At 36.6% G+C, this 12,610-nt stretch overlaps 1 protein-coding gene across 7 annotated transcripts in view; it reads right to left on the reverse strand.

Annotated features, from left to right (window-relative positions):
• Positions 1 to 12,610, reverse strand: part of LOC105452956 (cysteine-rich motor neuron 1 protein) — a 251,167-nt gene that overhangs the window by 199,301 nt on the left and 39,256 nt on the right. For all 7 annotated transcript variants that reach the window (XM_011694581.1, XM_011694533.1, XM_011694551.1 and 4 more), the window contains one exon: positions 8,691 to 8,738. In XM_011694581.1, the coding sequence (XP_011692883.1) occupies positions 8,691 to 8,738 (48 nt within the window). The remainder of the gene's footprint in view (positions 1 to 8,690; positions 8,739 to 12,610) is intronic.

Raw genomic sequence — 12,610 nt, forward strand, 5'->3', positions numbered from 1 at the left:
GGGGGTGACGCGTAGGACGAGCAAAAGGGTGAGAAAACAAACTGTGAGAAAAGGGGGCAAAAGACTCGCGGTGATAGAGGGCGACCAGAGGGAAAGATATAAATCGGCCATCCCGAGTCTTACCTTCTGGCAAACGTTATCAAAATTGAATTTCCGAATATGGAAGAAGAGCGCGCAGTGCCTGCGGATTCCCCGGCTGGCTCCTTCGTTATTTATGTCTGCGACGTACGGCCCGCCGGAGCCATTGTCGATATACAATAGAAATTTGTTCGCGCGACGTGTCGGGCAACTTGAGGAGCGACTCGTCTTTTCGAGACTTTTACCGAGATTTTCAAGAAATCGCGGAAACTGCCTCAGATCCACGAGTGCGCATGAGGAAAAGAAATGGGAAGAAAAGTAGAGGAAGAGGCACACATCGGAGGTCAGATTGATTGCTCTTTTATCCCTCGCCGACTCAAGGACGAACTACAGATCTCGCTAGAAGGGTCGCGTTTCGTGACTTGTGATCGAATTCTATCCTATCTTCGAGCTCTGATTTCGTTCGCTTCACGGGCTCATTCCTTTCCGGTCGTTAATGCCGCCAGTTCTAATGTGAGTCATTATACGTTTGCCCTTCTGACCATGTAATGAAAGAGGTAAATGATTTATACAACATCTTACGTTCAAATACCGATATATCCGGACTTAAATACTATAGAAAAAAATATGTTACATAATGTGCGCGTAAAATACATTTTTAAAAATATATATTATCAAAACCAATTTAAATATAATTAGAGTTAAATTCAATTATCTTTAAAAGCAAAAGTATTTATTTTTAAAAAGAGAATTTTAAGAGAATTTATTACAATTGTTTACATAAATACTCCTTATAATGAATTATATGAAAATATATTTTATATATTTTTTATACATATTTAATTTTATACATACATACATATATATATATATATATATATATATATATATATTATACATTATTAATTTATTTGGTGGTTAATTATTGTTTAAGATCGACAAAAAGTACTTGAGTGATTTGATTCGAATTCCATTACTAATGCGATTTCATTCCTAATTCATTGTACTAATAACTAATTTTAAAAGTAACCGCTCGAGCTTCTTCCACGCCCTGAGGTAAATTTACGGCTGATCAAATGCGGGGAAACGCTCCTAAGATCGAATTCCGCATTCCCATCTAACTTGGATTCCCTTCTGCAACCCGATTCTCTTACAGTCGTTAATGACGTAAAACGATTGGGTATTGGAGATCGTTTCGCAAAAGTGTCGTAATTAGAGAAACGTGCCGCAGATCTAGAAACCTTGGACTTTTTTACACGTTATTGCCGGGATTACTCGGCGGATTCCTCCATGAAATTTCATCTTCCACAGATTTCGCGTTCCTTAAAATACTCGTTCTAGTTTTCTTTAAAAACTCCATTTTTGTTTTAAAACCAAATATTCACTTTTTTAACGATGTAAATCGCAAACTCAAAATGTAGCTTATAATTCTATTTTAATTAAGCGCAAAATGCATTTAAATATGTACGTATAATATAATTCTGCCAAAGACAGAATTCCAATTTTGGAGCAATAAATTTTTAAATGAAATAACCGTGAGAATTAGATATTCATAACGCTACATTGGTCAAGCATTATTGCATTTACCGTGTAATTCTATTAAAAGCATGAGACAAATATGTATGCTAATTCAATGCGCTTAGCGGCAAAGCTTCGGCTGTTACTAAATGAATCAATTAATTAAATTATCGGCAACGTTAAATGATGCATACCGAACTTTCTTTAATGCACTTACATCAGAAACGAGCTTTAGAATTTAGCATCAATATCGGGTCATCCGGGACCGTAAGAAAGTAGGATATCCGAAACCATCATCCAACAGCACGAGTTTCAAACATTAAAAAAGAAAGAGCTTATAATTTCTATCGCTTAATATCTAATATTAACTGTCACTTAATATCTAACATTAACTATCGCTTAATACCAAAGTCAGGTACTTATATAAGATGCTGAAAAGATGAATAGAACATAAAATATTGCACCTCGATATCGATTTCGATTAGATTAAACCAAGATACATGTCAACGATAATCGAATTTGAACGCGATCTGATTAAGCTGAAAGTAACTTCAGCAGAAAATTTTTTGAACAGAATCAAGTAATGCGTAAAAGTGACGCGATGCTTTCTAACGATACAATGAAAAAATAACGAATATTTGTCGACATAACAGCGGCTTGTGTTACAGTTGGCGAGAAATTGCGGTCGGAGACAGACGACGATCAAATCTCGATGAGAGCGACGATTTGCTACATTTTTGCGATTATTCTCGCGAAGTGCCATGCCACGTGAAAACTACGTCGGCGATGAAGGTAAGGTGGCCATAACTGGGAATTATTACAACAGTTGGAGCAATGCTCGCTACCCATGCTTGATGGGAGCAACAAGAACTTAGGTCAACCAACCAGCTAGCCATCCAAAGCAGAAGCAGCGAACGGACACCCACGCGTATAATTTTACGTTTGCTCTGAAGTTACAGACGAGAGATAGTCTCGTCGCTCCTGGCTATTACTCGCAAATCACGTTGGAAGTAAGAACATAGCGAGAGATGATAGAGATAAAAGAGCGAACGTGGAATAATGTTAAGAGAATCTCAATGTGCTTGTAAAAGAAGAATAACATGGATTGTCGGGAATACATTTCGGAATTCGAGTCGGCAAATTTTTCACTTTTGGTAAATAGAAATTTTCGTGTGAAGATTTAATGTCATTTATAACGTTTTTGTCACAGATATTCAATTTTGTTATAAATTATAATGTACGTAACATAAGTAAATAATACGGGCTATATATTCTTTCACTCTCTCTCACACACACAAAAGAATTAATAATGTACGCATCTACAACGTGGACGTTGTAGATACCCTTATATTACGTATGTTTCGCGGCATAAGATAAGGAACTAATAAAATGCATTGTCGGCGGTCTATGAAAATTTTCTATTGCACGAGATCGTCATTATTAATGTGTTAATAATACAAACTTTCATCACTAATTCAATTGTTTTGCGATCGATCGAACGGAAAAGGCAGGTGTAGATATAATGAATAATCTATGCTGTTCTGCCAATGTTTCGACATTGAACAAGCAGATACACATGTACTTAACAGCTTGGCGAAGGATACGGGTGAAACTACATTAAAATGTTAATCTCTCTTCGGGATTTAATCACTAGTTTAAGCGCCATTATTACACCTCTGCGAATCGCACATAGCTTGTCACATTTGAAGACAATTCTTCAGCGCTTTCGCGAATTTTGCAAGTGTTAAGCGGCCATTATTTCTTACTGTGGATTAAAGCGTCACAAAGATGTGTTATGGAATCTAAGATACAGGGAATTCTGTTCCTTGTTTCTTGCGTTGTTCGACAATAACCGGCGATTGAATCTCGAGAACAGCGGAAGAGTAAATAAATAAATATATAAGGTATTTGTTAGATACTTCCATACAATTGCGCTCGCCTTGTGACGCTGACATCTCCTCGAACAATCGAGGTTCCTTAAGGAAACGCAAATTTCCCTCGAGACCTCCTTAACAATGCGGTCAACACCATTAAGCGCGCTTCTTGGATTATTTTCAACGAATACTCGGCAAAATTTCAATTCGAATAAGTTGAATAAGTTTTAATTTGGACAAGTTTCTAACGAAAGAAACTCTACTTATCAGTTATAGTTCGACTACGCTTGAAAAAAATATGGAGACTTACAAGGTAAATATTTTTTAATTTTTTTAAATTGAATCCTTTATATTTTTCGAATAAAAAGTTTTGACGTAAATTATGAGTAAAATTTCTGTGTATCTCAGTATATACTATCTAAGAAAACGATTGTATCATTGAAATTGCGCCCAAACGTTCTATCGTAAGCTTTTTCGTGAAAATAGAACGAGATTTCGAGCTCGAGCGACTATATCAATTCAATCTCACCTTTGTAGATCCTTTAAGCTCGGAAGAAAATTCAAGTTAAAGGCAAAATTAATTCTTTCGCGAAAGCAGTTTTTACACAGGTGGTAAATTAATACATGGTCTCTGCGACACTCTGCGTGTCTCCCTCGAATTGCCGTAAAGTTTAACAATCCACTTAAACCAGCAGCAAGCTTCTAATGAAATCAGTTCTTGTAAGGAAATAGTTCTATTAGGAGTGGGGAACAATAAATTAATCCACGTTTAATCTCGGCCCGGCCACACCCTCGGATTACTCTTTAGAACGCCGGCTGGAGTTTCACGATCCACTTAGGCCCGTAACAAGCTCGTAATAGAAAAAAATTAATTCGACCAAATTGCACGGCCGTCTTGTTCGAGAGTCCTCCTACCCGGCATAAACCGACAGATATAAAATGCGATCCGTCGAGAAACTTGATCAATTGTATAACGTAGATATTAGATGTTAGATCGTTATATAAGAACCTTGTCCGCCTCCATATTCATAAACGATATATTGCCAAGTTGAAAAATAACATTTGCTTCGGTATCGCGAGGACAATAGCATGTCGAGTTAAATTTGCTTCGTCATTAATTTTTATCACCTCATGTCGACAAATGAAATTTTAACGAAGGCAATAAATCTGGAGCAATCTTTATTCACACATCGATTCGTTATATCTATCGTCGATGCGCCTATTGCGTTTATTGTCAACAAGATGACATTTTGACGTTGAAGCGCTGAACCTTATATTTCGAGAATTCCCTCTCTTGACAGATCCTATCGAACGAACTGGCTTAATCTTACCGCTAGGAATCGCGGCGGAGAGAGAGAGAGAGAGAGGGGGGATATCATTTTGATAAACCACCATCTGGCGACGTCGCTCGCTTTTCATAAAGAAACCCGAAAGCGAACGTAGCGTTTTCTGTTCCGGACGACGACGACGACGTGGCCTCCGGCGCCTTGTTACTTCGCTCAATTTCTATTTCCCTACATCGAGGTTGATATCGAGTCCCCCTCTTTCTCTCTCTCTCTCTCTCTCTCTCTCTCTCTCTCTCTCTTCCCTCTCTCCTCTACCGCGTTTTATCCGAGTTTTATCCGCCTCTTCCTCCATAACCACGGTTGGCTCGAATAAACAGCACCGTCGCCGCGAACTCGAGACAACCTATCCGTTTTATCGAGGCAAATATGCTCAGGATCCGTATACGCGCGAATACCATTTTCCGCCCGCGTCTCTTCCTCCTCCTCGTCCTTCTTGCGGATTACCCGCTCTCGTTGCCACTATGGGGAAAACATAAATCCCGGGGATGGTCCGCGAGAGCACCGTTATACCTACATTGCAACTTTTATTACTCTCCGATCTGATTGTAAGTTATATTCTGTCGTCATCAAAAGCAAAAATAATCAAAAGCTATTATTATCATCATTGTTGACCAATTCCGTTCGGTTAATTCGAAATTAATTATTTGCTTTAATCATATCAATTACAATAAAATTAGAATTTTTTTTTTATTGTTAGATGTTAAACTTATGTATAACTTATAGAACACTTTACAAATTCATAAATACATGAAATATTGCGTTACAATTAAGATTTTTACTCAAAAATTGTTTACAACTACGTTGCGAAATTTCTAATATCATAACAATCCGAATAGTTTTGTCTTTTTTGTACAACAGTTTGGAATGACTTCGGAAAAGCATATTCGAGCAACGGATTACGAAACGGCCTGCATAACAGCACAGAGTGTTTTCAGTGCACTTTAATAAAATATGTTATATTATGCCCGCGCTCGGACGATATTAAAGTTTGCCAATGTTTGCACGTTGCTGGCGCGTCATAGTGCCATATTTACCGGAGAATCCTTTCTCGGAAGAGAGACAGCGGGCAAGTTTATTTAATAACACGTAGAGTAGCATCCGGGAGAAAAAAGGGTCGCGGGAGAAAGAGGCGCTTCAAAATAACGCTTCGGATGGAAGCTGGAAGGATAGAATCAAAAGGAAACTACCGAGGTAGGTTGCCGCTCAAAGATACCCGAGATCCTCGAGAAAGTTCGTGAAAGGCACATCCCGTAGACTTTTGTAATTCGAGAAAACGAAGGATACACGCGCTTGTGCGAGTCTGATTGTTCGAAAGCAGCAGCTTTCGTCACGTTTTCGCTCCGTGCGGTAATCCATTCGCTTCTAGTATCTTTCATCAAAAGCATACAGTTATAAATGTACAATTTCCGTCTAAACGAAAGTCTGGATTTATTTTCTGTATTAACGAAATTACTCGCAAATATTAAAGAGTTTTTAATTAGAAATCTGGCATTTGCGTAATTCCTTTCCTTCATCTTTGATGAAAATAAATAATGATTTGAAATTTTGGCAAAAGAAATCAATTTTCGACGATTTTATCCACACATGCAAAAATAATGCATTTTATGTCAATTGCTGCATTTGTATTTTATCACAAATATAGAAATAAAAATGTAGTTAAAAATTTTTCAAAAACTTTTTAACAATTACTCTTTAATCTAAAGGTCAGTTCAAAATCCTGATTTAATAATGAAAAATAATAAAAAATATTAATCACATGTTTAATAAAATTTATTTATTTGTCTATACCTCATCCATTAGTCTACCACATGGTTTCATTGACTTTAGTTGAAAACGTTCCGCGTCGACATACAATTACATTGACGAACTTTGCCACGCGCGATTATTCTTTGTTATTCCCTTTTGCAGCCAATCCATGAAAACTGTCCATAAAAACTCGTTGGAAATGGCCGCGCGACGGCAACCACGATGACTAGCAGCAGTAGGAGGGAAGTTTTTATCGCTCGTCTTGCGAAAGACTACCCGATAAATTGCCCTTGGCTCCCAACTACATGAAATAATGTAATTGTTCCTTCACTTTTGAAACAGTATCAACTTTCGCGATTTACAGTGATGAATAATACAGTGATGAACGACAGTTTTGTTAATGTGAATGTAACAACCATTAAATACGAAAAAATTAATCGGCGCAATGGTAAAATTTGCTCACCTCTTTAAAAAAAAAGTGAATCTTAAAATAATAAAAAAATTTAGAATCAAGTTTTTCTCGAGTTTGCAAAGAAACGATTTGAAGATCTTTGAGCATCTTGCAATCCCGGAAAAAATCTGATCTTAAAATCTCACAAGTCTGATAAAAAGTCAACCACTTCTTTTCTCGATCATCACTGTACCATCCCTGCTATTCGTTTATGTCGAAATTTAAATGAGCGATCGATAAAACTCCCTGTATAACGTAATTTCAACAGCAAGCAGCAGTTCGAAAGTGACACAAGTGTAACGCGAAACCGGCTGCTAGTACCGGTGCGATACGAGCTCCAAGTAAAAAAACGGAAAACGACCTTGCCACTTCAATTTCACGGTACACACGCAAAAGTGTAATTTTTTAACGCACCCGGCCGCGTCGGAAATTCTCTGTGAAAAGCTTCGCCGCAAATGTGCCGCGATATACGCGGGGTCCTTCCTTTGTTACGGCCATTCGGCGTATCGCCGAAGTTCGTCCTCTTTTTCGCGCTGTTTGTTCCAAACCGCGCGAAATGGGCTAACTATGGTCGTCCAAGAAAGGAAAGTTCTTATCTTCACTACTTTCTTCTTCTTATTTTGCAACAGACAAAGAGGAAGAAGAAAGAAGGAAAGGACAGAGAGCGGTTGTAGAGGCGTTCGCCTATCAAATTAAATTAACCTTCCCTAACCCGTGTGTCTCTAGTGCTGGCTGCTTGACCCTCGCGACCCTTTCCCCGATCTCTGCGAAATAATTCAATTCTACACTGCGTCGCTTATGGGGACTATCTTGCTGTTACATTGGCGGTAATGGTGGTTATCCGCTGTCTCGTACACCACGCACCGTCCCGAAGAATGTGGTAGATACGTGATGCCGATAAGGGATGTAATTAGTAGCAGCGTAAGTAGTATTGATATCGTGGAAAGTGACGGAAAAAAATTTCTATTTAACCGCAATATCATTTAAATAGTTCCATCTTAATATTATTCTGTTTTAAGAAACAAAATTTGAATCGTATATATCTTTAAGACAGTAAAATTCAACTAGTACGATTAAAATATCATTTAATAATATAATTTTAATTGTAATGTTATGCTTATAAAATTTTGTATCGTTTTTTGTAATGTTTTATGAACTTTTCATATGGCTACAGTTGATACGAGCAAAAAATTCTTGAAATATTTTGATAAAAATATGCATAATTATTCCATTATTATTATTCCATTATAATATATAGTATTATTATTATATAAAAATAAATGCAAAAATCATGAGGCATTGAAATAATTGGTAGCGATACTTGCAGGGTTTGACAAGATGGGCCCAACCCAATAAAATCTACCGGGTAATTTGTTGAAAATAAAAATCTAAAAAAACTCACTGGGCTGGGCTTTTTTTAAAAAACCCGGGTTTTTTCAAACCCTGGTATATAGTAACGTTTGTTAACAACGGACACATATATTAATGCCGAGAGTTGAATACTGCTAAAGCCACGATACAATGTCAAAGGAAGAGTCGCGCGTACTTCACTGTTGGAGCGCGAGCTCGTATAATTTCCCTTTAATCCCTTAAACACGACAGCGGATGAATACTAAACATACTCAATTAAAGCCGCCCGTTCGCGAAAACTTTTGAAATTGGTTGAAAGTAACTTACCCTCGATGGCGGTGCTGCTCGGCGTGTCGCCAGAATTATAGAGGTCATCTGAAACAGAAGTTAGAAGTTTATCGGCTGCGGGGGTACTTCTCGGTAGACGGATATTGGGCATGAATTAATTAACGAGTACTTGCGAAACACTTCATTAGATTAAACTTAGATAGCATTCTCGGGCGCGTCCATTATTTCGCGATCGGTGCCCAAGCGACTCAGTTCGATCGAGAACTGCTAACAAGTAAAGTAATTCAGTCTTCGATAATTACGTCTCCGTAATGACCAGCGCCGTAAATGCAATTTAGCTCCATTAAAATACCAAATCGCGTGTCATCTAGCGAAGTAATTGGCATTGATTAAAGAATGAATTCACAAAGAAGATTGCATTAGTCAGAACCAATTGATAATGCTATGTAAAAAAGTAACGGAACGAGAGACTTAAAAAAAAAAGAAAGATAAGTTAATGTTCTTATTCCGAGAAAAGAATAAGACGAGGAAATTTCTCACTGAAAATTACAGATCACATATTTATACCTATATATCTATTTCAAAAAGCATTTGCTCCACTTTCGAAAGCTGTTATATTTCTTGACTCACTCGATAAATAAAAAATTATTTTAAAGATTTACGTGAATATTTAAAAGTCTAAAAATATTTTGTGAAAAATATCTCAAGTGTTTTTTTTTTTCATTTACGCGCCATAAATGACTCGGTGAGCTCTATAAATGTCCTGATCTTATTAAATATCACCGCCATTGCGGGCACCGACGCGTTATAGATTATGAATTTGCTTAGGGGTGAGCAATTCAATATTTCGCGCGGCCGCGAACGTTTGTTATATAAATATACGAATGGATTGCCGCCGGACGTTTAATATAGCGAGTAAATTTTACGCAACATCGACGCGAGTCCCGGGCAAATATCGGATTATTCGAAAGTGCAGGCAAATCCACGGAGTAATCTTCCTTCGGGACAACCGCTGCAATATTTACTATTAATATTTGCCCAGCCGTAACTGCCCTTCACCTTCCATCCAATCAGCTTTTCACGTCATATGCTCATAGTAAACATCAACCGTAACAAATTTTTAAAAGTACAATCCAGTGTCCTTTTGCATTGATTGTTAATAAAGTTGATAAAAATCAATAATATAAAACAAATCAACTACTTAAAGATATTCGATCGATATTTCCTTAACATAAATTTACTTCTTAAATTTCGTTTAAAGTGTTCCTAAGTTCCTAACACAGACTGAGGTATGTATAAATTGCTTAATTATTCAAACAATAAATTTAGATTGTTATAAATCTTTATTTAAAAAAAAGTAATAGTTATTTTTTCAGATTTATTCCATGTGTTTATTTTTTATTTCAGTTTGTTTTAACAGATTATAGGACAATGAATGATAAAGAAGCATCCGCTAATGTTATTTAGTTTCCTACTTGTTTACATCACCCACGAGCATCGTTGCTAATTATATTTATGTCACGTGCTAATCTTATACGTCCTAGCGCGAGTCGTTAATTTATAAATAGGTAACTTCCGACGGAATTAATGATTCGTTTCTGTTCCGAGGAGAGCTTTATAATTTATCCTTCGTAACTCCGTGCGCACACCGAAGATCTCCGTCGGGAATTGAGTTGAATCTAACGATCAATAAAGCGTTCACGTAATGACCCAATTATTAAGTTATTGACCATTGAAGTGTATAAAACCGTAAGGCACCGCCGTGACGATATTGGTATCCGTAATCCTACACTCCCGCATCCTCGTCCCTCGCAATTAGACCGTCGGACATCTGACATTTTTAGATTGGACTTGACTCCGTACGAAAGTAGATTGGTGGTACGTCACTCGATCACGTCTGACCTCGTGTTTATATCGGCGCGATTGCGTAGTCTAATGTCTAAACCAAACTAAAATCAACGTTCGGAAGATCGTTTTCTCACGATCACGATGCTCTGACCCAAAACCCGGCTGAATAAAGATAGATATCCCCGCGTCAAAGGATATCTAATAATAGGTATTTCAATTTCCAACTACTTTTAATGCACTGAACATATCTAATTAGAATTTCATGAATTTGTGATAAGAAAAGGAATAACTTTCTAAGAAAATTATTACGTGATAATTTGATTTATTTGCAGAGATTGCAAATAATACAATTTTAGTCTCTCTTCCGGCTAAAAACAATTATATGTACATCTTATCTCGATTTGTACACTAAATTCATTTTCTTGCGAAATTTATAACATCTACAAAGTTTATATCGATTTTCACTGTATTGTAATATCTCTTATAGTTGTCTAAATGTTGCAAGGATTTTTTGCGTAAAAAGAAATTTTTGAGCAAAATTGACCCGTGCTAGGCACTCTCATAGAACGTTCCTGCGCCCTTCAAAATTCTGCATGCAGTAAAGTGAAGACCCAAAGGTTTTCTTAAGACCTTGCCGAGCCAGCACTTCTGACACAATATGACTTTACGTTGTTTCGCCATACTATAAGAGTAAAAAGCGATTGGATCCGGGACGTGAGAGGAGTATCTATGAACGAAGAAGAAATTGCTAAGAGTATAAAGGATCGAGCGACGTTCCGGAATGTTTCATAAACGCTTTCATTCGATGTTACGTTCTCTGACATGTGACGAACGAACCAAAATATATTTTGAATTCGGAAACGAAACAGTAAGATAGTAAAGCGCACCTTCATATTCCTGCCACGTAAAAAAACGGATTGTGTTTTCTTTCAAGAAGTTTTAAAATAATCAATCACGTTACTTCGATAGAGACGAAAGCGAATAAGAAAAGAAGAAAAAAGAGAAAAGGGAATAAACTCTTCTTATCATTAAAAAAAAAATGTATTAATTTCCTGCTCGGCATTACTTCCAATCATCAGTTTTATAAGCGAGATGCAAAGTTTGTCATTTTAAAAGCAGTATTATAAGGTTTCAAAGCTTTTCTCTCGCGATTATTCATTCTAATAAACTATAAGGAAAAACGATCCAGTCACATTTACAGCAGTTTGCCATTTAAGATATGGACAATATATTTAAGATATAGAAAAATTGGTTGAAACTTTTTCTGTTTCAAGGAACGAGTAAAATCATTTCTGTTCTAGCAATTAAAGGTTTAACTTATTCACCAGATGCTTGGAAACAAACGCTCCGACATCCGCCATTGCCAATCGCCGACTGAAAATCCACTCAAACGAATTCTTGCCATGTGGCATTTAATTTATGTTCGCTAAACATCACCAAAGTTTTATTAGTTCCCGCAATATGATTCGCAATTCGCTTCATATTCCATGAATCAGCGTGTCGAATAAGTTTGCCGCGGGCATGCGACGACTAGTTGTTAGGCTGTAGACATAAAATGAATCGGGCATAATGGCCTAACATAAACTGAAATTGAAGGTGTTGGGAAGTCGATTTCGGCGCCAAACTTCTAGTCGAGTGTAAATTCGTGTCGCATGCGTTATTAAACGAATTAATTTCTGCTAACGACAGGTCGGCCGCGGCAACGAGCAATTTAAGCAATATATATATATGTCGACGGCAACTTTGTTATTAATCCATTATTTATTTGCAGCAAATAAAAAAATACTTGCGAAACATTCGATAAATTTAAATCAATCTGTTAATTACTTTGAGAATATATTATTACTGTGACACAATTATGATAACAAAATTTAATTTCATAGAATAAAAGTATAAAAAAGAAGACAAAAACAATTTTTCCGCATACACATAAATAATAATTTTAAAAAAATTACGAACAAATCTGATATTTGTGAAAATTTATAGTTTTCGATGCATTTTTTATGACTGCCTTTATCTCTGAAAAGTGTCTAAATTGAAGAATATAAAGAACCGTAAATTTGTTGACTAAAAATCAACATGCTAATTAAATTACTCTAAATAATACAATG

The sequence above is a fragment of the Wasmannia auropunctata genome, unplaced genomic scaffold (genome assembly GCF_000956235.1).
Source record: "Wasmannia auropunctata unplaced genomic scaffold, wasmannia.A_1.0 LD336106.1, whole genome shotgun sequence".
Taxonomy (NCBI): Eukaryota; Metazoa; Arthropoda; class Insecta; order Hymenoptera; family Formicidae; genus Wasmannia; species Wasmannia auropunctata.